Source organism: Colossoma macropomum, unplaced genomic scaffold (genome assembly GCF_904425465.1).
Source record: "Colossoma macropomum unplaced genomic scaffold, Colossoma_macropomum, whole genome shotgun sequence".
NCBI lineage: Eukaryota > Metazoa > Chordata > Actinopteri > Characiformes > Serrasalmidae > Colossoma > Colossoma macropomum.
Window position 1 is genome coordinate 32747459 of NW_023494788.1, and position 24136 is coordinate 32771594.

General features: G+C 39.6%; 2 protein-coding genes across 2 annotated transcripts in view; one reads left to right on the forward strand and one right to left on the reverse strand.

Moving 5' to 3' along the window:
• rps6kal (ribosomal protein S6 kinase a, like) overlaps positions 1–12166 on the forward strand; it is a 32994-nt gene extending 20828 nt beyond the window's left edge. Inside the window, exons 15-22 of the mRNA XM_036569230.1 lie at positions 4413–4535; positions 4971–5060; positions 5172–5330; positions 6299–6460; positions 7082–7158; positions 8797–8914; positions 9230–9370; positions 10764–12166. Coding sequence (XP_036425123.1) covers positions 4413–4535; positions 4971–5060; positions 5172–5330; positions 6299–6460; positions 7082–7158; positions 8797–8914; positions 9230–9370; positions 10764–10892 — 999 coding nt within the window. The 3' untranslated portion in view covers positions 10893–12166. The remainder of the gene's footprint in view (positions 1–4412; positions 4536–4970; positions 5061–5171; positions 5331–6298; positions 6461–7081; positions 7159–8796; positions 8915–9229; positions 9371–10763) is intronic.
• A 7024-nt stretch (positions 12167–19190) lies between these two features.
• LOC118807266 (POU domain, class 3, transcription factor 4-like) lies at positions 19191–21740 on the reverse strand. Its single transcript, XM_036569231.1, has one exon. The coding sequence runs from the start codon at positions 21727–21729 to the stop codon at positions 20683–20685; it is 1047 nt and encodes a 348-aa protein (XP_036425124.1). The 5' UTR covers positions 21730–21740; the 3' UTR covers positions 19191–20682.
• Between the last annotated feature and the right edge of the window lie 2396 nt (positions 21741–24136).

The following is a 24136-nucleotide window of genomic DNA, read 5'->3' on the forward strand; positions in this document are numbered from 1 at the left end:
GAATAGCACAGTCCTTATACCCAAAGTAGCTTTTCTTAAATGCACAAGTCAATGAAGAACAGTAAAAGACATAAAGCCAAAAAATCGTGACATTATGAAGATGAATGAGTTGAGTTTTTAGCGGGGCTCTGATGGAGGAGAGCAGGGTCAAAGGAATTCCATAGTTTAGGGTCCAAAACATTGCTCCTAGCAATAACCAACCTGAAGTTAGGGGCCTATGTATATGGAGCAATAGAAGTGAAGAAGCTTGGCTAAACAAGTGGTTGTTAGACCATGTAGTATTTTGTACATCAGAAGGAAGTGGTCAAACTGGCAATAAGCAATGTCTACCTCTGTTCTCAGGTCTGCTCAGATCACCTCAAGTCCTTATCACGTCCCGTTGCATATCCAGTTTGAACACCGCCTTCTGATGTAGAAAATAGTTATACAAAGGGATGTGATAAAGACAAGGTAGTATGAGCAGACCTGAGAGCAGTGGTAGACATTGTATATCGCCTTGGCCACAACATTTCACAATATGGCTTTTGAAAATGCAGCGCATATGGCCTGAGTGGCCACATGCCTTGGAGATTTTTCTTGCTGTTTTTTTTTCCCACTTAAAAGACCTGTTTGGTCCAGTTTAGAACAAAAAATTAATTGGCTTGCTGGCCTGAGTTGCCTGACCAAAATGTTTACCCCTGCCTGAGAGCATATAGTTTCTGTGAGATTGTTATTTTTTCAACAAAATGTCTATTTATCAGTCGAACAGGAAAAAGTTTAGTCAGTATTTGTAGAATATTGTAGAGAGAATTTACATTTCCTTTGCCCATACTGTCAATTTAGAGTGTTAAAACATTTTTCACATAATATCCTCCTACTTTAACTGTTAGGATGGTCCTGTCCAATGTACTGTCTGTTTAGAACAGGTATTTGCAAAAGCTGGCCTCAGCCTCAGGATGAGACTAAAGAAAAGTAACTCAGTTGAGGACCAGAATATTTTGAGTTTATATGTATGTGGGTTGCTTTTATGTAGGATACTGTGGTCACTGCCTCTATTTTAGAATACACCTCTGTGTTGATTTGAGTGCATGCCTGATTTAGTTTTGGTGATGCAACCTGTCAGAGAGATACTGTTGCATGGAAATTCATGCCAGAATAATAGAGGATTTTTTCATGTCATAAAATTTTATGAAAGGGTTTGAATTAGAATATCAGTATGGATGAAGTTTATGGAGTTACCACTATGAATCATGTTAATGAATCATGTTAACTTGTATAACAAATTCAGTGCCGCCATAAGTACTTGAAGTATATTTGCAGCTATACTGGATGAACCATATAGCAGTCACTTGTCTTTTAATTGTCCCAAGTAACCTAAGTAAGCAAATGTACTAATTGTGGCTTAATTGTTTCTTGGCTAAGAAAAGGTCTGGCATTGATTCTATATGTAGCATTTCCACCTGGGTTCTGTTGCTGTCTCTGAACATGAAAACTAAAGAAGGGTTTGTACCATGAAAGCAGGTCATCATGAAAATGAAAAATAATAGTCAGGTAGAGACAAGGGTTATTATAAAGAGGAGGAATACAACAGTGAGAGCTTTACCGTTGATAATCTCCTCTAAAGTATTATAGCGACAAGGACAGTTCTTTTGTGTTTGCTGTACACTGAAAACATTTAGGTTTGAGATCAAAAGATGAACTGTTAAACAACTTGGTGCACAGCATCTTTTGTTTGAACCCCAGCAATTTTTCAAGTGAACAAAAATAATGAAAGGTTACTTGTTGCCCGGGTGTGCCCTGTTAGATTGTTCACACATTTAGTAGCTCTGAATGTCTACTCTTGGTTTGAGCCTTGGGCTTTGCCTATGAAGACTGAATTTGTTGTTAAAAAGGATAACACAACATGAAGACCAGAGAACTGGCTATGGGTGGAAAGCAAGCCATTTTGAGGCTGAAGAAATGAGGGAAAATTGATCAGAGCCATTGCACAAGCATTAGACATAGCAGATACAACAATTTGGAATGTTGTGGAAAAAGAAAGAAAGCACTTGTGGCATTGCCAACAACTTCCACCAGGCAGGGGTGAAGGCATCACAATCCACCATTCGATGAAGAGAAATTTAGAGGCTATACCACAAGATACAGACCACCCATCAGCAGTTGAAAGGCCACATTGGAATTCACAAAGAAATACAAAGATGAGCCACAAAAGTTTTCAAGTTTTTTAACCTCCACTGAAGTGTGGAGATCCAAAACATACAAGCTCGTCAGACAAGCACAGTGGAGGTAGTATCATGGCTTGGGCTTGCATGGCTGCTTCTGGAACAGACTCACTAATCTTTATTACTGATATAGCTCATGATGGTAGCAGCAGAATTAATTCAGAAGTGTATAGAAAGATTCTGTCTGCTAATTTACAGAGAAATTAATCCAGTCTAACCAGGAGGAACTTCTTTAAGCAGCAAAGCAAATGACCCAAAACACACTTGACTTTATCAGGGGGAAAAAAAAGTGGTTTTAGACTGGCCAAGTTAATCGCCATACCTTAACCCAATTGAGAGTGTATTTTACCCTCGAAAGGAGAACTAAACAGCAACTGAAAGAAACTGCAGTAAAAGCCTGGAAAAGCTTTGCAGAATAAGAATGCAACAGTTTGGTGATGTCATTGGGTCATCGGCTTGATGCAGTTATTGCAAGCAAGTGATACACAATAGTATTATTTACTTTTGTTTACTTAAAGACTGTCTGTTTCTTTACTTTGACTCACCTGAACATTGTGTGGTCTGCCACCAAAGGTGCCACGTTCTAAGTTGTTTTACACATCTAGATGTAAATATAGGGAAATAAAAACTGAAATTCTGATTTATCATCTCGTATTCATCTTTTGATCTCAAACCCAAATGTCTCCAGTGTAAAGCAAATAACAGAAGAAATGGCCTTGCTATTTCAGTACATTTCGAGGAGACTGTGTAAGCCTTGAAAACATTAAATTGTTTGATGTTCAAAAGTACTGTACTGAACTTGGGGACACTGAATAACTGCTTACAAAATGACAGAAAAAGAATTTGTGAACAAAGAAAAAGCTGCTCATGATCCGCATCAGATCACTTCTGTGGGTTTGGCTGGGTATCGTTCAGAATGTTTTGATACTACTGAATGCAACAATCTTTTTTTTGTATGTGTTATAATTTGCCATTTTATGTATACTTTCGAATAAATATACTAAACACCAAAAAACACAACTTACTAAAGAAAACTTTTTACTATTTATAAAATCTCTGTTCAGTAGGACAAAACTGAGCTGACAATTTTGATTTGATGATGTGATCAAGAAGGGCTGATGTTAATAGCATGCATGCAGAATGTAAATTAAGCAGTCATTCAACAGTCTCGATTCAAAACATGCTTATTGGCTCACATGCTGACAACACTTAAATATTGAAATTTGGTGAATGACGTGAAATTGTTTGATACTCTATAGTACTCAAGTAATTCAGATGCGACCTTAAAAGTTCTGAATTTGGATACCTAGTGCTGTCTGTGAAAGATGGTGGTGTAGGCATGTGTGGCTACAAGTGGAACTCGCTCATTTGTCTTAACTTGACTGACAGTGGAGGCAGCTAGCTGAATTCTGAAGTGTACACAAGCATCTTAACTGCTCTAACCAAATTCTTCAAAACACAATAGATGGCTTGAAGCGTTTAATTAAAGCAGTGAGATTTTTTTCAGGTCCAAAACATGCAATGTTTGAGTGTCCAATTCAATCACCTGCATTGAGCATGGATTTTAATTTCTGAAAAACAGACTGAAGGCAAAGCTAGCAGGAACTGTAAATAACTGCTTTACAGACATAGCAGAGCATCACCAGGGAAGATACACAGCATCTATGGGTCACCTATTATGCTTACGCTTTTTATTTAAGATTATAAAGTAGAGGGAATGTGTATCAAAAGAGCTGTAATTCCTATTTGATATGCTTAATATAGTGTATGTAGATACAGTTGAAGTAATGCTGATATTCTACATTTTAACCTCGTTGTCACTGTAATCATAATCATAAAAATTATCCACTGTCTAGTTGCTTTCATGCTGCACTGTATAAAGATTGCATGATACAATAGAATCATGTAATGGAAATCTTCCACATTTAATATGTATATGTCTTCTTCAGGTCTAAACCAGTATCATGAGAGCAACAATAATTTTTAAGAACAAAAGTAAACTCGCAAAGGTGTGAATTTGTTTCATATATACTACATCGAATGGGTTTAGAGTGAGGTGTTCTATGTCTATCTGAGGTTAAAAGACCCGGCATAGTGGGAGGTTTTGTGGAAATACTTTTAAGAGATATTCTGTCATTGTGGCCTCATTGTGATTTACCTTTTATGACAGTAAGTGGTATATAAATTGATGTGGCTTGTTAATTGCTACAGATGCACAGTGGAACTGCACAGTTCTCTGATGTGTATGAACTGAAGGAGGACATTGGCGTGGGCTCCTACTCCATATGCAAACGCTGCATCCACAGAGTCACCACCATGGAGTTTGCTGTCAAGGTGAGAGATGCCACACTACAAAAACAAGAGTTTTTGTACAAAAACAAAGTAAATGCATAGATTAAGCTTTTATTTGTCATAGCCAGTAGAGGGCAGTAAAATCCAAGCAAACGTTGTGTGATCAGTTTGTTACATGCTTCTCTATCTCTTATAATGCTGTTCAAAAATTACAAAAAAAATGATCAACATTACAAAAAAAATTAAGAGAGGGTACAAAAGCTGAAAACAACTGTTTTTAATCTGTAATAACCAGGCTATGACAATGATCTAAACAAGTCACTATACAATCTTTGTCCATAAGCAAATGTTATTTTGTTCCAGTTGAATAAAATTTAATTCACTGCATTTAGAATTTTCATTTTTATATAACTTTTAGTGTAGGTCACATTTTAATTGTTATACTGATGTATTTCTCTGGCCCTCACTCTATCTTAGATTATTGACAAAAGCAAGCGGGACCCATCGGAGGAAATAGAGATTCTCATGCGGTACGGGCAGCACCCAAACATCATCACACTGAAAGATGTGAGTCTCTGTCCCCACTTCACCCTGCAGGTCTCATCTGTGTAGATCTGTCTGTGTGTACCAGAGCATGACTGAGCCTACTGTTGTGTTACCTCTTTCTGTGTGTCCCAGGTGTACGACGAGGGGAGATTTGTTTATCTGGTGACAGAGTTGATGAAGGGAGGGGAGCTGCTGGATAGGATTCTCAGGCAGAAGTTCTTCTCAGAACGAGAGGCTAGTGCTGTCCTCTACACCATCACCAAAACAGTGGACTACCTGCATTGCCAAGGGGTGAGACAGATACAGAATCAGCAATGAGCACGACTGCACAGCAGAACACAAAAGAATCATACCTGTGCATATTATCAGATTCCTTGTTATGGCCATGGCATTACTATTAGGGTGTTAATATGGGCTGATGATGATGTCATGTGGATTCATTGATAAGGACACTGATAAAGCACTTATATTCAGTGGCTTTTTGTATTATATTAAAAAAAAATCTCATCTGGTAGAGCCATAAACTTTACAGAGATTGCTAAGCTTACAATCACGATCTGTTCATTTCTATCACAGCACTACACACTACGCTAGTAAATTGAACATGGTTAAAATAACTAACACACATGTGTAATACATCCAAACCTGACCCTTAGCATGTGCATAATGTGCTGTAATGCAAAAAGCCTATGAAGAGAACTGATGAAAAAATAACAGAATTAACAGAAACCAACAAGACCGCTAAGAATCCTGTTAGGCCCTCAAACCTCACGCTACAATATTTGTTATTTATGACTTCTCCTAAATAGTTTTGTGTAGTTTTTTTCAAGGTTAATAAATGACATTTGAAAACCGGCAATCATATTTGACAATTCACAGTTGACCGCTGACAATCATATCAGTAAAGCACTCTTTCAATGAAACTCTAAGAGCCATGTTTAATTTCTTACCACAATACATAAGATCACCTGATATTATTAGTTAACAGTGTTTAGCTCCACAAATCAGTATACATGCCGGTAACACTTCCAAATTGGTTGGGTCCTAATTAACATGACCCATTTTCAAATATTAATTTCAAATATTTTGCAACCAGTATGAAAAGAAGTTTAGATGAGACTAGTACTTTTGAAATTTCAAGCAGATGTTTTAAATGTTCACTCAGTCTGTGTAGTCTATATAGACTTCATTGAATCTATGTTCAGTCTACTTACACTGGACATATGTGTAATAAACAAGCAGAGGTCTCCCCTAACCAGGTGGTTCACAGGGACCTAAAGCCCAGCAACATTCTCTACATGGATGATTCAGGGAACCCCGATTCGATCAGAATCTGCGACTTTGGTTTTGCCAAGCAGCTGAGAGGAGACAACGGCCTGCTGCTCACACCCTGCTACACTGCCAACTTTGTGGCGCCTGAGGTGAGAGAGTGAAATTGGGGCATGACAAAACTTGTCCTTCATAATCCTTTTTGTTCTTGTAAAGGTAGGCTATTATTTCCTTCATAAACTTAAGAATTTGTTAGTTACAGTGTTAGACCGCTGTATATGCTGTTCTGTCATGGCTGTTCTCTTGATAAGGTTGTTGACTGTTTTCCACTGACTTGATTGAGTATATCAATCAGTTTTAAGCGATTCATGTTTATAGCTAGTCTTGGTATTTAAAAAAAAATAAATAAAAAATTAGGTTAGCCAAGCATGGCCTGACTTCTGACACAAAGCATAGGTTGACATACAATGGTGATTGGGTACTCAAAAGATTTAACTGATTTGATGTTGTCATACAGATTATTTTCATAATATTACATGATATTACAATCAAACTCTTGATTACATTTTTAAGGTGAAGCACTTAACCCCAGTCTCAAATCTTAAGTGTAATTATGTGTATTGCTATATCACCTAGCCTAGTCCATGTACTTATACTGCTTAAACTGGTTCTATTAACTACTGTCACACAAGGTTTTGGCAGTTTTAGAAGGTATATGTTTTGTTTCTCTTTCCATCCTTTTTGTGTTTGTGTCTGTGCATGTGGTTTTGTAGGTACTTATGCGGCAGGGTTATGATGCAGCATGTGACATCTGGAGTCTGGGAGTTCTTCTATACACAATGCTGGCTGGGTGAGTATTCTTAAATCCACACAAGCGCTTCAGTACAAGCCATCTTTCTTGGCATAATAAAATGAGCTATTAAAATGAACAGATATATAATGTACTTTTATGAGCCTCTTTTATTGAAAAATGTTTTACAGTACAGATTTACATGTTTTTCTTAAAACTGTTAATGTGCCAGAGTTCTAGAATAGAATGTGTGAATTTCTTAATATTGACATTTGATCAGTCCTCTGTATCCTACTGTGCTTAGATTTATTTGCAAGTTAACCAGAATGAGTCGGTGATTAACATTCTACAACAGTTTTAGCTGCTCAACTAAAGAACGTTTTTGTAACTGGTTCTCTAATAAAGTGAATAATGGAGGAACCATAAAGTGGTCACTCTTTATGGCAGCAAATCACTTACTGTGGTGTCCGTTATTGAGACATTTGTCCAACGTTTCCCTGTCCTCAGAATCTCACAATATGTACGTTTTGTATTTCCCCTCATCTAGCACACCTGATGCAGCTCATTTACTGATTAATCAAACTCCTCATTTGCTTGTGTTGACATAAAGAAGACACAAAAATGTGCAGAGTATGGGGTCCTCAGAACTGGCATTGGTTGCTGTCATTGCAAACAGGCATAACTTTTTGTTAAAAACAACAAATGTAGACCTGAGAACAAATTTGCAGAAATACAAAATAAAGACAAAGCATGATTTGTGACCTTTTTTTATAATATGTCCAAGGATGTGTTGTCATACTGTGAGTTTGGAGAAAGAGGTTTATCAGGGTTTTTGAAAGCTTAAACTGTTGCCCCATAGGACTGTGTTTAAGCCCAGTGAGAAGCAGCAGAGCAGTGTTAAGTATCTCAGTGCTAAAGCTGTTGTGCTATGCAGGATTATAAATGATCGAAAACAACAATTTTAATAGGGTTTGGCCTGAAAACAGCAAACCTGTCCTTTGAACAGCTTTTAGTCTCTGAAGTGCTCCTGAACCAGCTGACAAGTCATGTCATTGTTGAAGTGCAGTTGTTTACGACACCACATGAAAAAGCCCATTATTGTACTGTGGCCAGCACAGTGCACAAACAATATATATATACACTGACCGGCCATGTTGTTAAGTACACCTACCTTGTATCTACACTGTTTGTCCATTTTGTCAAGTAATTGTGGAACTACATAGTGCACCTATGTAGTAAGTGGACTTGAAGGTATATTTAATGAGTGACCGGTCACTGTGTATTAACAAAACTCTATAGAGGTTCAACAGTAAGGTTTTAGCAATCATACACATGAGCGTGCGTTTTTGTGTTTAGATACAAGTTAAGACTTATCTGTCTGCTGCATAGTTTGTTGACCTGTGTAAGACACTGTCTTTAAACCTAGAAGAATTAATGTAGAATAATTACCACATACTTAGGCATTGACAGCACTGGAAGTGGTCAATCTGTTGTTATTTAAGGGACTTATTAGTTAAATATTTTCAACATTTACACATTTTACATGTTTTACATAGCTTAAAATAGTGTTGATGTTGCTGATCTTAAAATCATTATTTTAATAGTCTTGAGTTTATGAAGAAATGTCATTTTGGAACTACTGATATAAAATGGTACCAGAGTAACCATTCTAATCGTTCTAATTTAATATCTGTATAGGTACACCCCCTTTGCTAATGGACCTAACGATACCCCCGAAGAGATTTTGTTGCGTATCGGCAGTGGCAAGTTCTCCCTCAGCGGAGGCAACTGGGACACAGTGTCCGACTCCTCAAAGGTAGAACTCCTTTTCCCACTAATGAATACTTGGAACCCTAATTAAATGGCAATTAAGGGATTTCATTGTTCAATTACAACTTAGAAATAGTGTATAAACCATGTGAATGCCTTCCTCTTGTTCTCATTATTTAAGTGAGGTTGCAGTTTTGTAATGTTAATAGATTTTATTCAGTTTAGCTATTGAGTTGGCTAGCTCAATGTAATCATGTTTATACATGTACAAATACAGGAATTTGAAACTTTAGCAAGTCATTTTGCTAATATGATGATACCAAAATGAGCCTTGAATATCCTCTTCTTGTATTACCCACAGGATCTTTTGTCTCACATGCTTCACGTGGACCCACATCAGCGTTATTCTGCGGAGCAGGTGCTGAAACACTCGTGGATCGCCTGCCGGGACCAGCTCCCCCACTTTCAGCTTACCCGGCATGACGCACCTCATTTGGTCAAGGTAAATTACAGACAAACCCGGCAGAAGAGCCTGAGAAAGTGCTGTGTTGCAAGTCTTAGTACATGAACTAGGACCCGACTGATTTAAAAAGTATTGGAGATACAGATGTTAAGAAGCTGAAAATTCTGATAGCCGATACTGTTTGTCAGTACAATTTTATATCGATACAATTTAAACAGACTCCAATAGTTTACGTTAACACTAACAAGGGTAGTTTCAAAAGTACAATCTGAAAACACTTTCTGCAGAAACCAGTTTAATTACACTGAATGTGAATGAAAGTTAATTAGTATTTAACCACTATGAATAGTTGAGTTATAACTTACTTTAAACAGTGTAGTCCACAATGGCCGTTACCAATAAATTTATGAGACTAAAATATGAGTAAATATTATCGGCCAACCAGTATATCAGTCGGGCTCTAACGTGAACCTCATGCACCATCATAAACTTATTTTTATTTGATTTTGCCCCGTTTTTAATTTTTAGGGGCATCTCTAGGCTTAATGAGGCCATTTTTCTAACCTTAAAATCCTTGAAATTAGGCATCACCAGTCTTATCTGCAAAGGCTCTGTGCGGCTGCTGGCCTGTCACAATTATTTATTGCCTGGTCACAATTATTCGAGCTGTTATTTAAATTGACCACAATTTTTTTCCACAGTTGTTTTCTTTCACAGTTATTTGTTTGTCATACGTAATGTCATTTGTGTGCATTTTCATCAGTTGCATCCAGACAAATATACATAAATAAAAGAAAACAGAAAATCCATCTGTTGAGGCACAAAATTTCTAACTTATGAGTGGTACTAGAGCACCTTTAGAGTTTGAGCTCTAGCTTTTTGTGTCATCAGTTGGGAGTCTAGTAAGTATCAACAGATCAGCTCATTAAACAACTGGAATCGGGTGTACTTCTGCTGGATTGGAATAAACGTCTGCAGACTCGCTGACCCTATGTGTGATTTGATTGTTGACCGCTGCTTTAATCCAATCGATGCATTGAAACGCATTGTGCAAGCATATTGACCATCGAGTTTTATTCATATTAGTAGTTGACGAATTACTAGTTTTCTTTTTGTTACGTGTTCTCTGCTGCTGCTCCATGTTTCACCCACTCTATGCCAGTGGACAGTTTAGCCTTAAATTCACATCAGTGTCAGGGAATGACCCAGACAGAAAATACAGAGATCCGTCTGTATTGTATATACCATCTCTGTAGGCTGCATGTGTGGTGGATCATGCGTTATGGGGCATTTAAAAATAATGTGTCATTTTTGTAAGCTTTGATGATGTGTTTGTTCCGAGCCATGGTTAATTTTGGATCCTGACCTCATTGCTCCTTTTGAAATTTATTGTGTTTAGAAGTGCTAGGCTAATTATCCCTGTTCCTTGCAGGGAGCAATGGCCGCCACATACTCTGCGCTGAACCATAAGACATGTCAGCCAGTCCTGGAACCCGTGGCAGCTTCCAGTTTGGCCCAGCGCAGAAGCATGAAGAAACTGACTTCCACAGACATGTCGTGAACAGAGCAGTGTTAACTTCACTGTGCCCCCCCCATCCTCTTTCTGTCTATTTATTTACATTTTCTCCTGTCCCCACCAGCTCCAATGTTTTGGCATTTACCCTGAGCTCCTGCTCCCTGTAATTGGACCTCAAGACACCATGCTTTCACATCAGGGAGGCTGTTTAGCGAGTCGAGAGACTGAGAGACCTCGCGAAAAATGGCTGAAATTCAAATCTAGACAGCTGCAGGGGCTGCAATGACTATTCTTCTCTTTTGTTTTTTCTCCCTCTTTTCCCTCTTATGCATTCCCTGAATCTGTCTTTTCTGTCTTCTTTCTCCCTCTCCCCCTTTTTCCCGCGGAGTAAGAAAAAAGCACCAGCGCCTATTCTCATTCACTGTGACTGGCCGACCTGAAGCTGCTTTAAGTAAACTGTGTTCCACCTTCTTTTCCCAGTTCAGTAAGCATGTTGCTCGTTCTCCACTCCTCCCCTCCTCCTCTCGCTCAACCCACGCTTTAGGAATTCCCTTCTCCTGTCTCTTGACAATTTATCACCTGGGCTCACCGCCTGGGGAAGGAGCGGGTGGAAGACTCCGGTTTTAAGCCACTTAGCATGCCGCTGAAGGAATCGTATCAGCGTCGGCAGGGGATGAGCCTCGAGTCTGAACCCGTCTGACGTTACCTCAAGAAGCTCAAGAGCGCCGAGCGGAGGCTTCTTTAAGCTTAGAGAGCGTGTGTGTAGAATTCAGCACCAGAGAGATCGTCAGACACACCTGCCAGCTCTCGTCGGACCTGATCAATCCTCGTCTTGTCGAATATATTTAAGCACATTTGCACTGAGGCTCGGCAGGTTGTTGCTTTCGCTCTATGCTCTATTATTTTCTCCCCTACCCCACTTTTTTCTGTGCACTTCGGACCGCCTTTAAAATTATTTTTTTGTGTTGGATGAAAATAAGCTAAAGGTAAAAAAAACAAACAAACAAAAAACTATCAAAGGTCAATGAATGTGGACTAGACTTCATAGTGTTGGGGCACTCTTTGGATCCAGTGTTAGGGCAGAGGACTGGACTGCGAGCCAAGGACTCATGGGATTGGGGAAGGGAACCCTCTGCTCCAAGAGCGGCTGGATTGAAAAAAATTATATATATAAATATATATATATCATTTCCATAAATATCTCTACAAAGACATTGTGGAAATTGTATCATATTGTATTTATTTCATTTAATTTTTAAAATTCTATTTTTCTTTCAGGTTCTGTATATATTGACATTAAAGATCATTATTGACATGCATTCTGTTTTTCGAGGTCATTTTTCAAATTATTTACGTTACAGGTTAATTTTTATCACAGTTTAGTCATGCAAGTCTGACCAAAAAAAATAAACAGATAACATTGTGATGCAGTATAGATACAGAAGTTTAGTCCTTCAGCAATTGAGCTGGCAAATAGAAAAAAAGCATAGTAGATTATAGAGAACAGAATTTATCTCCAGAAGAATCTCAACAATATACAATGGTAAAATTGCCTGTCAACATGGCCTTAAATAAGGCCCAGCTCAGTCTTGCTTTCCCTTTATCTAGTACAACAGCACAGATACTGGAAAAAGTAAATAGATACATTTCAGATTTACATGGCTATGGCATATGTTTTTAACCCATTTTATTAGTGTTCCATTGTTCTGTATTTTTGGAGATGTGACTCAATTCAGGACTCTTCTCATGCCTTGAATAATTTGTTCTACATAATCACTAATAATATATTATGCTATCACTATTAAAAGTCATATCATTTAGGCAAAGTCAGTCTAGGAAACGACCTGTATTTTAAACAGTCTCAACATGCATATAGTTAAGGGACAGTTGGTCCTGGGCTATTAGGATTGTTAGTAATTGAAATCTGTACACAAAATAAACATCCAGTGTCTCAGAAGCCAGACATTACCCCTAGATGGCAGTGTTTCCCGTATTATGTAATTGAATGTTTGAGTTTCTTCTCACATAACCTAGTACAGTCCCAATGCTCCCAAACTTGAATATTCCCATTGGTTGTTTTCCTGTATTCCGCTTTCTTTCTGTGCTGCATCCTTCTGCATGTCTAACTAAGTTGGCCTACTGACACTTAGATTTAATTGCAGTCACAGGTTCCTAAGCATTGTAACAAATACAAACCCCTATGTTGGTGGTTTAGTGTCACTGTTGGAGATTTTATTGTGTGTGTGTGTGTGTGTGTGTCGCTGCTGTCGAAATAAAAAGCTTGTATCTTCAAAATGGCAACTTTACGGAAGAAGGAAAAAACATTACATATTACTTTTAATGTAAGTATATGGAACCAGACGTTTTTCCAAGTAATTTTGGGCCATTTCTATTACTCTCATTTCTCATTTCAGACGTTTTCAAATTATGCCATATATATGTATATATATAAATATATATATATAAATATATAAATATATATATATAAATATATAAATATATATATATATAAATATATATATATAAATATATATATATATGTATATATGTATGTATATATATATGTATGTATATATATATATATATATATATATATATATATATATATATATATATATATATATATAAAAACTATATGTGTGTGTGTATGTATTTTACAGGCTCTAAAAACAATATAATTTCAAAATATAATATATTAAATAAAATATAGTGATGTTGATGTCCGGACTCTCATGTTGTCAGCCAATTGTTCTGAGAACACCAGCGGTTTTTCAGACTTTCTTCTTTTTTGTCTGTTGGTTTTCTCAGTAACGGCTTCTTGACAGCTACACATCCTTTCAGGCCCATAATATTGAACTGTCTTCTCACAGTAAAAAGATGGACAGAAACACCTGTGGAAATCCAGTTTATCTGATGGTGACATTTTTGGTCATCTACCAGGTTTTGCATGGTTGTACAAGTGCATCCAACCCCCTTTAGAAAATCATCTGAAAAAAAGAATAACTGACCATTTTGACCGCAAACTAAAGAAAGGTGCTCTTAGACTTTTGCACAGTAACAGATTGGTTGATGCTTCTCACTTTTTCATATTTATTTGTTCTTCCTTCCAATATCCAATCCAGCATTTTCTGCTGGTATCAACCCAGTACAGATACTGAGTATCGGATTGGTGCTGTCTCTATTCAGCATGTATGCTGTGCTATCCCCTTTGAAGCATGAATATGCCTGTCACAGCCGCTTCCCCCACACAGGCTGGCCTGGCTCTAGGGAGATGGCCCAGTCAACACCAGCACCAGCTGCTCCCTCCTGTACCTCATACAGCTCCTGTTTGCCACATTTAGGCCCACATTCTGCATTCCACACACATTTCTAGGGTGTCCACACTTCCCCACTGTCAGCTGGATTAGAGCAGCACTCATAGAACGCCACTGATGGCAGTATGGCAAGGTAAACAGTGGTGTTAATTGCATTGTCACACGCTACTCTTTATTTCAGGCCTCGTCACATTAATTACCTCTAATGTCTGCTCCGGCGTCCTGATGCGGCCGCCACTGTTTATGTTTGGGCTCGACTGCTGTGGTTTTTGGCTTTTTCCAAACCGCCTTATTTGCTTCACGCACCGTTTGGGCTGATAGAAATGTGTCTGATCTGTGAAATTTGTCCCTCTTTGTATTACGGCTTAGGTTGAAGACGCGCTCAGGTGTGAATCTATTTATGCCAATTAAAGATGAGCCCCTGAAGTAAGCCAATTAATGTGCTGCACTTAATGAAGTCATTAGCTGTCAGATTAGCTTTCGGAAATGCCTGTCAACAGTACAGATGCAGGCAGAACACTTGGCTAATAAAACCAGCAAAATTAATGGAGTGAGTAGCATAGATAATGAGTTAATGTGGAACATATAGGACAAAGAGTGATCAGCCTCAGTGCTGCAAATGAAGATATCATTTGAGTAGTAGTGATTTACTTGAAAAGATTTTTTGCTGCGCTGTAAATAGCCGCATATCACATACATTAGACACTTGTTGGAAATTACACGGCAACTAAAAGCCCTTCTTTGACTGCTGCTTCTTGTAAGGCAGATTCATGTATGTTGTTGACATGCTGTTACTCTTTCATGTGAGAAGCTTTAATTTGCATGCAAAATGTATTTTCATTCATTTACGTTTTGTTTTATCTGTTTCTTCTGTGCATGCTTATGCAAATGATGTTTCTCAGTAAAATGACCTTGACTTTCCTTTTTAAGAAAGAAAATAATGGGAATCGCTGGCTAGAGTAGCTGCCAAAAAGGGACTGCTAGCAGCCAGTGGAGTTTTAAAGCTAAATTTAACATGAATCACAGGGGAAGATACTTTTTGAGCCAGTCATAACACTGAACCTAGAATCTAAATGTCTACATGGAAGATTGCTGGTTGCAATTAAGAAATGGGATTAAAAACACCTGTAACTTAACCACACAGATCTAGAATGTTCTGTGATCTTTGTACTCACTACAGTGTAGTAAAGGCAAGGAGAATAAAAGCAAATGTAGATTTTCATGACTAGGAATCCCTGTACCTGTCATTTAAACTAGTATATGGAGGTGTTGGTATAGTGTTTTACAGCATGGTTACATTCATATGCAGTGCTTTGTTTCTGCCTGCTAATTTCACCACTTTGAAATCAGCAACTCTTTGCTATACAGGCTACACAGGGCCGTATCATTTTACAAACAGCTTTGAACACAAATACAAGAGTCGTATTAACCATCCTCTCAATATGTGTGCGCTCTAGTTGACTTCAGAGCTGTGGCCACTGTGTATTGAAATACAATAATTAAGTTTGTACCTGCATTCATTGGCTGTTTTATCAGAAACGCCTACAGCAGTACTGTGCAAAAGTCAGGGAACACCCTTCATTTATTTATTTTCCAGTCCAAAATGAAAATTTAAGATATTCCTATTTCAGCCTCAAGAACTAAATACATATGTGATTTATCAGGACTTAGTGTCTCCTCCCTCTGCTTTCATTGCAGCTTCCATGCTTTTTCAGACTTACTTTCAGTTTTTCAGAAAAATCTGCAGGGATATTTTCCACACATCCAAAGTTTAGTCATAAAAATTGGTTGCATGTTTTGCTTCTCATGATCCAAATAATCCTAGATAAATTCAGTGCTGCTCAGGTCTGGACTCTGGGGTGGTCAGATCATTGTTCTGAAAACACCAGCAGCTCATGAATTGCAGATTTTCTTCTTTTTTGTCTATTTCCTTTTCTCAGTAACGGCTTCTTGGCTGCTATGCTTCTTTTAAACAAATTTCAGTCTTAGAAGTTGGTTGCATTTTCTGCTAATCCCAAACACATTTAATGTTGGGCTCTGGGCTCACCTATAATTTGTACTTAATGGCCATTTGGCCATCTGACTTTTGCACAATATTGTAGGTTTACAAATACTTACTGTAGCCCATTTGTTCCTGCACAGTTTGCCAGCTGCCCTCTACTTTATCCGTCAATGAAAAGGAACCATCACTGACCAGATTTTACTTTGTAGTTGATCCTTCTCAGCAAAGCCGTGCTGCCAACATGGCAGTGGTGTGTGACTGGGTGTTATGTTGGCATGAATGAATCGGGCAAAGCAGCATTACTGGGAGTTTTTTTACACTGTGTACTGTAGGTTATGTACTAAAGTTAATATGCTAAAGCCAATATTTATACCTTCACTTGATCTTTGCTGTATGTTATTAGGCCTTTGATGTGTGGTGTATACAGATACTGCTGCAAAAAGCTACTTGAGTGCATGGGCAGCCATTTTTCTACCGCATAAAAATACTCTTTAAATGTGAGTCAGGATATTTGTTGTAACAATGGCTCCAGTAGGCTGCTCGTTACTCACAGACTTGTGTGTGTATTTATATACACAAAAATCAAGTGTAAAATCAAGTATCTTATCAAGTCAGTGCAATTAATCAGCACACATAGTCCACAACTACTGGGAGAATCCAACATCATCTATTAAGCGGATGGTCAACATGAGCTTATTTCACTACAGCTATTACTCCTCAGAATTTGGATTAACCCAAGAGGTAATCCTTTCATATCTGCATAATTTATATTCCACCAATTACTATTGCTTTAAAAGCCTCAACTAATTACTAATAAACTGAAATGTCTCTGTGTTCTGGTTTCAGGCTGAGTGTGGCGTGATGATGCCTTTCATCATGTCATGTCACTTCTGTTGGATTCTGAGGTGAGTTTCCCCAAAGACTTGTACTTTTAGCAGTGTTGCTGTTTACATGCCTTCCAGTCTGCAGCAGAGAGAGAGAGGTTCTTTTGAGCAATACTTTAGAAGGAGCACTTTTGCTTCTATAAAGAACCTTTCAGTAAAATTAGATATTTCTTTAAAAACTCATTCTGTTCATTCAGGTTATTTTGAGAGCAATAAAATGGCATCATACCAAAGAACCCTTTTGGCACCTTTATTTTTGAGTGTAGAAATAGAGATGGCACAATGCCACTTTTTTACTGGTAGATATCGAGTCCAATATTTTTTCTGTAAAGACTAGTAAACTTTAAAATGCCCTTTTTTTATTAAACCACTTCACTTAAGAGGAGCATCTAAAAGTAGCTCAAACTACTCAAACACTGCAATCTCCCAGGAAGAAATACACAGCTAACAGCATCACATCACATGGTGTGAGTGTGTGCTTTTTCGGTACAGATTTGTCACAGGATTAGATCGGTTTCATTCTGGTTCTGCCTCTGATATCCAGTTCAACATTTTCTGATGATATCAGTCTGATACCTGGTATCAGATCAGTGCCTCTGTATGAAGAACACAAAGTTTATTGAGAAGCAGGACGTTTTGGATGGAAGCCATTCAAATGTTTCTAAGGCTGTAGGAGATAAATCAATTGATCTGGTAAATCATTGCTTATCACTCAGCTAATGAAGGACAGTCCATCCAGAATATCCTGCTTCTTTACGCTGTGACCTGCTCAGGCTTTCCACTGTGCTTCCCTGAGCTGATATGGGAGTTTTTCTCTGTCCTCTCTTCTCCAGCACACTCCCTTTAACCTCATGAGCACGTTGATGAGCTGATGAGTTGAATCAGGTGAGCTAAAGCAGAGCAAGATCTAAACTGAGGAGCGGTGGGTCAGACTGAGGGAACAGTGCTCTGTGAGGCTTCAGCCAGACCCCGTGCGACCCCCTGTGGCGAGCTGGAAACTGCAGCAGCGCGGGACAAATTGGTCGGAAGGGCGCAGAGCTCATAGGGCCATTATGTAAATCCTGCACCAAACAAGCTGCTCTTAGTCTGCTGCTTAACAACCAAACCGCAAAGTGATGCTCAGAGTTTTACTTTGAGGTTTTGCTATAAACAGCAACAACAACCACAATAATCATAATAATAATAATAATAATAATAATAATAATAATAAAACTGTTTTCTTTTGTGTTTTCCAATACTGGGACCAAAGCAGTAAAACTACTGAAATGTGATTTTTTTGTTTTGTTTTGTTTTTGTTTCTTAAGCAGAATTTTCTTGTAAGCCTAGTTAAGTAATGTTTTTTTCTTCCTTTCCCAAACTAGACTCGGCTATTTCAGCTGCTTGGCTCCTCATCTGAACCTCCCCATGGTCATTGAAAGTTGCAGACTGAGGAAATGCATATATTAGGCTGAATTAGTATTCCAGTCAGGCGCTGCATTTCAAGGCAAGGCCCCCTCCTCTCTCTCTCTCTCTCTCTCTCTCTCTCTCTCTCTCTCTCTCTCTCTCTCTCTCTCTCTCCTCTCCCCCCCTCTTTCTCATACACACACACACATACACGCGCCCGCAAACAAACAAACAACATATATATGCAATAGGCCTCTGTCACCACGAGGGAGGTGATTCCTGTTCTATCTACAGCACCGTTAACATTCCCGCTTTCATGCTTTCATTTCCGGATCGCACCAAATGTAAACCAGAGATGAGGTCATTATAAAGGAATTTTAGGTTCCCATATAGAATGTTAAAAATGTCAAAATTAAATTCCAAGAACAATAAATCTATAACTGGAATCGATAAAACAGTAAAGGATTGTGAACAGACTGAAGCATTTATAGCTGCACAATATTACAGTAGGTTCCCTCATATTCAATACAGTCAGGCCTAGCGTGATAACCAGAAATAGCAAGAAATAACATCAAAAATATAATAATAATAATAATAATAATAATAATAAAATATTATGTTTACTAATATTTACTAAAACACGTGACAAATTCACATCCTCATAATTGATTATCTGTCTATCTATTTGTTTATCTATCTATTTATCTGTCTGTCTTTCTGTCTGTCTCTGCTGAAACACTGCTCAGATGTAACACTCCAATTGTACCAACAAGTTGTTTTATTACAACATACATTATACAGTTTGCTCCAAAAACATAATACAAGCTTTATACTGAAAATAAATAATCGCTCGACCTGTTCTCGAATTTGGGAAGAGGACCGCCGAAAACGTCCATTCATTTTTTTTCTCGATTTTCTTTTTAATGAAAATATCTTTTTGTACATCACTAAGTGCATGAATAACTAAACGGTATTTGTTTAAATTAATAACTTCAAAAAGGTTGTAATATACAAAACTGTACAGTATTCGAAAAAATAGTTCAGAAATAAACCGATAAGAGGAGTATTTAAGATTATAAAACTTTAGATAGTGAACGTGTAGAATAAAATAAGTATAGGCTATAGCGCAACGCTTTCACTGGCGAGCATCTCGCTTCTGCTTTAGTATCCAGTACACAGTAATGTGGTCCGTGGTGAGAGGAATATGACCCGACCCGACTCAGCTCTCTCTCTCTCTCTCTCTCTCTCTCTCTTTCTCTTTCTCTCTCTTTCTCTCTTTCTCTCTTCCTTCGCTCCTCACTTGGTTCGCTTGTGCGTTGCTCCTCTGAATGTCGTTTCTGCAGAGAATGAGGGGGATGCTGAAGTGCTTCACTCGAGTTGTGTCGTCCAGGCCTGCAGTTGAGCAGAGCAGCCCCCTCCTCCAAAACAAAAACAAACCAGCGCGCGGAGAGAGGGCGAGAACATTGCTTTAGAGATGGCAGAAAAGGCGTCTCGAAGCCACAGTATAAGGTGTCGTTCGGCGAGGAGGCTGTAAGATGGCTGCGGAGTGACTCCACCGTGAGCGATGAGGACCGATTCAAATTAAAATACATCACTGCAGTCTGTCTCGAGTTTTTAAAGAGTTCGTCAAAAATAAAGATAAAAATAAAAAAATGTGCAAATTAAACACCGAGAAAGGAGCGAATCATCAGCTCCACCGTATAAAACAAATAAAGGAGCATGCGATAGTATAGATGTGTGGGAAAAATGACAAAATAAAAATAAACAAATTTAAAAAACAGCCTGCTCAACCTGATGTGTAATTGTATTTTTTTGTGTATTTTTTTGTTCCTTTTTTGAGAACCAAGGCGCTGGGAGGTCATTTTTAATAGGCACAATTTCGTATTCATATTCTTGCTGTAATACATAAAAAACAACGCGTTTTGGTAGATCACTTCCGTTTGAGATCTCAAATAAAACATTGTCGTGTTTAATGCCCACAAGACCGGAGATTAAAAAACAAAACAAAACAAAAACGAAAACAACAACTAAAAAAAAATCTAGTAACAGTTGCTTCTCATTGTTTTCTTTCTCAGTGCCCTTCTCGTTTAACGGAAATTATTGAGTGCTGGAGAAAGTGGACCCATCATCATCATCACCATCATCATCATCACCATCACCATCATCATCCAGGAAAAAAAAAACAAACAAACACAAAACAAAAACAAAGCTGATAGATTTCCTCTGCGTGTCCGTGTGGAAAGCCTCCATGGTCAGAGATCGTGGCACGACGAGGTGTCCGTGTTGACGCCGTGCGAGGAGTAAACCTCGTGGCCCTGCGGCTCTCCTGGAGGAGTCATTCGTTTCTCCTTCTGTCGCCTGTTACAAAACCACACGCGCACCACCTCCTTCTCCAGCTGCAGACTGTCCGCCAGAGACGAGATCTCCTGCGCCGCCGGCTTGGGGCACTTGAGGAAATGGGTCTCCAGCACGCCCTTCACGCTCACCTCGATGGACGTCCGTTTCTTGCGTTTCCTGCCCTGCGCCGCGATCTTGTCGATGCTGCTCGGGCTCCCCGTGGACGAGTCGGCCTCCTCCAGCCACTTGTTCAGCAGCGGCTTGAGCTTGCACATGTTCTTGAAGCTCAGCTGTAGCGCCTCGAACCTGCAGATGGTGGTCTGCGAGAAGACGTTGCCGTAGAGCGTGCCCAGCGCCAGGCCCACGTCGGCCTGCGTGAAGCCCAGCTTGATGCGCCGCTGCTTGAACTGCTTGGCGAACTGCTCGAGCTCGTCGGACGTGGGCGTCTCCTCGTCCGAGTGGTCGTGCACGCCCTGCTGCCCGGGTGGTCCCGGCTGCGGCGGAGGCGGCGGCGGCGTGAGCGCGCCGTGCATGCCGTTGACGGCGAAGCCCGTCTGCGAGTACAGGTTGGCGCCTTGCGCGCCGCCGCCAATGCTCGTGCCGTGCGACACGGGCGTCCCCCATGCGCCCGGGTGGCTGGCGTGCGGCGAGTGGTGGGCGACATGCGGCGACCGGTGGTGGATGATCGCGCCGAGCTGCAGGTCCTCCCGTCCGGGCTTCACGTCCTGCTGATCCAAGGGGCTGCTGGCCAGCGAGGTGGACCAAGGGTTGGCCTCGGCTAAGCTGCTCACCCACTGCTGCCCGAGCGGGTGCCCATTGCTCTGGACGCCCTGGATGTAGTCGTTCTGGAGGAGTTTCTGGTGATTCCTGAAAGGGCTCCCTTGTTGCATGACCGAGGCGTCTGCATGAACCATGGAGCTGGAGCTGATAATGCTGTAGGGATTCGAGGCAGCTGTGGCCATGCTTACTTGGAGATCCCCTACTAGTTATAATGTGGCAACGGCAACGGCTTCAGCCTTTGACATCCACCAGGCTCCGGAGCCAAAGCAGCAGCCCGCGGGTGACTGGCAGGCCCGGCGACCAATCGGAGCGAGGGTGCCGGCGCGTCACAGCCAATGGGAACGCGGGAGGCCTCGGCTCGGCCGCTTAAATTGGACCCTCGAATATTTTTCAGAGTTAAAGCGACACAAAACAGGAAGCGTTCACTATAACGAGAAATGGTCCACTGTGGACAGAGTTTGTTGAGCAGTGTCCTGAGGTTTTGTCTTCATGTCGTTGCTTAGCCAAAACATGTGAAGATAAAATGCAAAAACAAAGGAAAACTTTACACTGAGCGCAGTTTCAGTACATAATTTACTCCAGTGTACAAGCTTACATAAAACATGTAAAATGCATGTAGTGTAGATTAATTTGATTATGAAGCTCTTTATTAAGCTAATAATAAAATATTCCTATTCCTAAATACTCCTCTATTTTTATTTTATTTAATTTTTAAAACAAAAAATGTGCCTAAATAAAACTTTCCATTCAGAGCTTCTGACAACAGTGGCTTAAAAATACCCAAGACACACTAAAAAGGGGATCTTTGTGGCTCTTTGGCTCTTGTCAACAATAAGCAATCTTTGCACGTAGGTCTTTAAGAATCTCGACAGGTCTTCAGCGAGTTGAAAAAAAAGCTGCATATTTCAGAGGTTACCTAGCTGCGTAATTATATTTGCCATTAGAAGACTACATCAGAGTCCCCCTTATTGGTTTGAAATTCCATTAAATATATTGCAAGAGCTCCCAGGTTAAGCTTGATTTAAATTTGCATACATTTTCATACATTTAGCAGAAATAAAAGAAGCCTAGCAGCCACCAGAAAGTCATTAAAGACTGCAGTTTCTCTAAGGAGAGGTGATCAGGAGGAAATTGGGAGGAAGCTCAGCCGCGACCAGGTGAGCTTTTCTTGTGGTCTTACAAATAGATACGGCTGATTTTCTCTCGCATCGATCTGTGAGATAATGTGTCATACAGCGGGAGAACACGGGACATTCGCTCTGCCTTTCACTGCCTGGGATGTTATATTTTCATCTAGAAAGCAGGCGAGCTTTAGACTGTGGTCCATACTCGCTAACATTGGAGGAAAGTAGTAATAATAATAATAATAATGATAATAATTAGAATATTGACGGCGAGCATCGTTTTAACGGATTTTAGATTTGATTTGCTTTGATTCATTTCATTCTAATGTTTTTATGCTGTTTTTGACTTTCTGGCAGCGGTTATTTAGCAGGAAATTCTCATTTATTTTCTAGATTTTAGGAAAATGTAATATTTAGTTGTACTACTGCATCGTTTAATACGAATCCGGTTTCTTTATTTGAACACTGATGTGTTGATACTAAGGAAATGTCGCTAAACAGCTGCCTCGATTTTATTCATGTATTTCGTCCTCGTGCGCGCTAATCCAGCATATTAAGTACTACTTTTATATTTCAGTTTTGAGGCTGGCTATATTGGACGTACTTTGCGATTGATCTCCTGAAGAGACAGACAGATATCCTAAACAGCGCAGCCCTCATTCCGGCTGATTTTCTGCTGCTGCGTTCATTCCGTACTGTAATTTTTTTCGTGAGAAATTCAGCTGAAACGTGGGACTGCAGGAAAAGGGAGCTACTTCTGTCGTCCCCTCTCCATAGTCTAAGTTTCCGAGTGTAACAGATGCTTGTGTGCAGCCGTTTCTTGGGCCGATTCCCCCTTTATTCAGCCGCGCATTTTTCCCCTCACCATCCGCGTTTCCATAGAGAGCCGGATAAAAGGCGGCCACGGCCACAAATCCCCGTCCCGACTGGAATAAAGGGGCTCATTGAAAAGAGGGCCCAAGCTGGACGCGGAGGAGAATAAGACCGCCCCAGCGCCTCATGCTACTGTTACAAGACCCGATATGTGGGGGGACCGTTAGAATATCACGCTAATAAGAACGATGATAACAGAAAATATTGCGTTCTAGCTTGTAGCAGGAGCTCATGAAGTCTTCTCTTTAATGCTCCGTTTTTTGCTTGTTTTTGAGCCGTACAAAAGAACTGATTTCTTATTGGAAGTGTAGAGCTGTTTTTGTTTGTTTGTTTGTTTGTTTGTTTTGTTTTATGTTTTTTTTCATATTTTACATTAAAAAATGTTTAAAACGCGTATTCGCTGCACACAAAATCGCGAACCAGACCAAGGAAATGAGCTAGGTTAAACGACGCTGAGCATTAGGGGCAATTATGATCGCTGATTCTGTTAGGAGCTGTGCTATCAGTAGATACAAAAAAAAAAAGAATAAGAATAATAATGATAGTTATAAATCGCATACGCCCAGTTGAAGGTATGTCGTGGCGTAAATAT

Coding starts and splice junctions, on each gene's coding strand:
- LOC118807266 (XM_036569231.1), bottom strand. CDS start 21,729: ATGGCCACAGCTGCCTCGAATCCCTACAGCATTATCAGCTCCAGCTCC.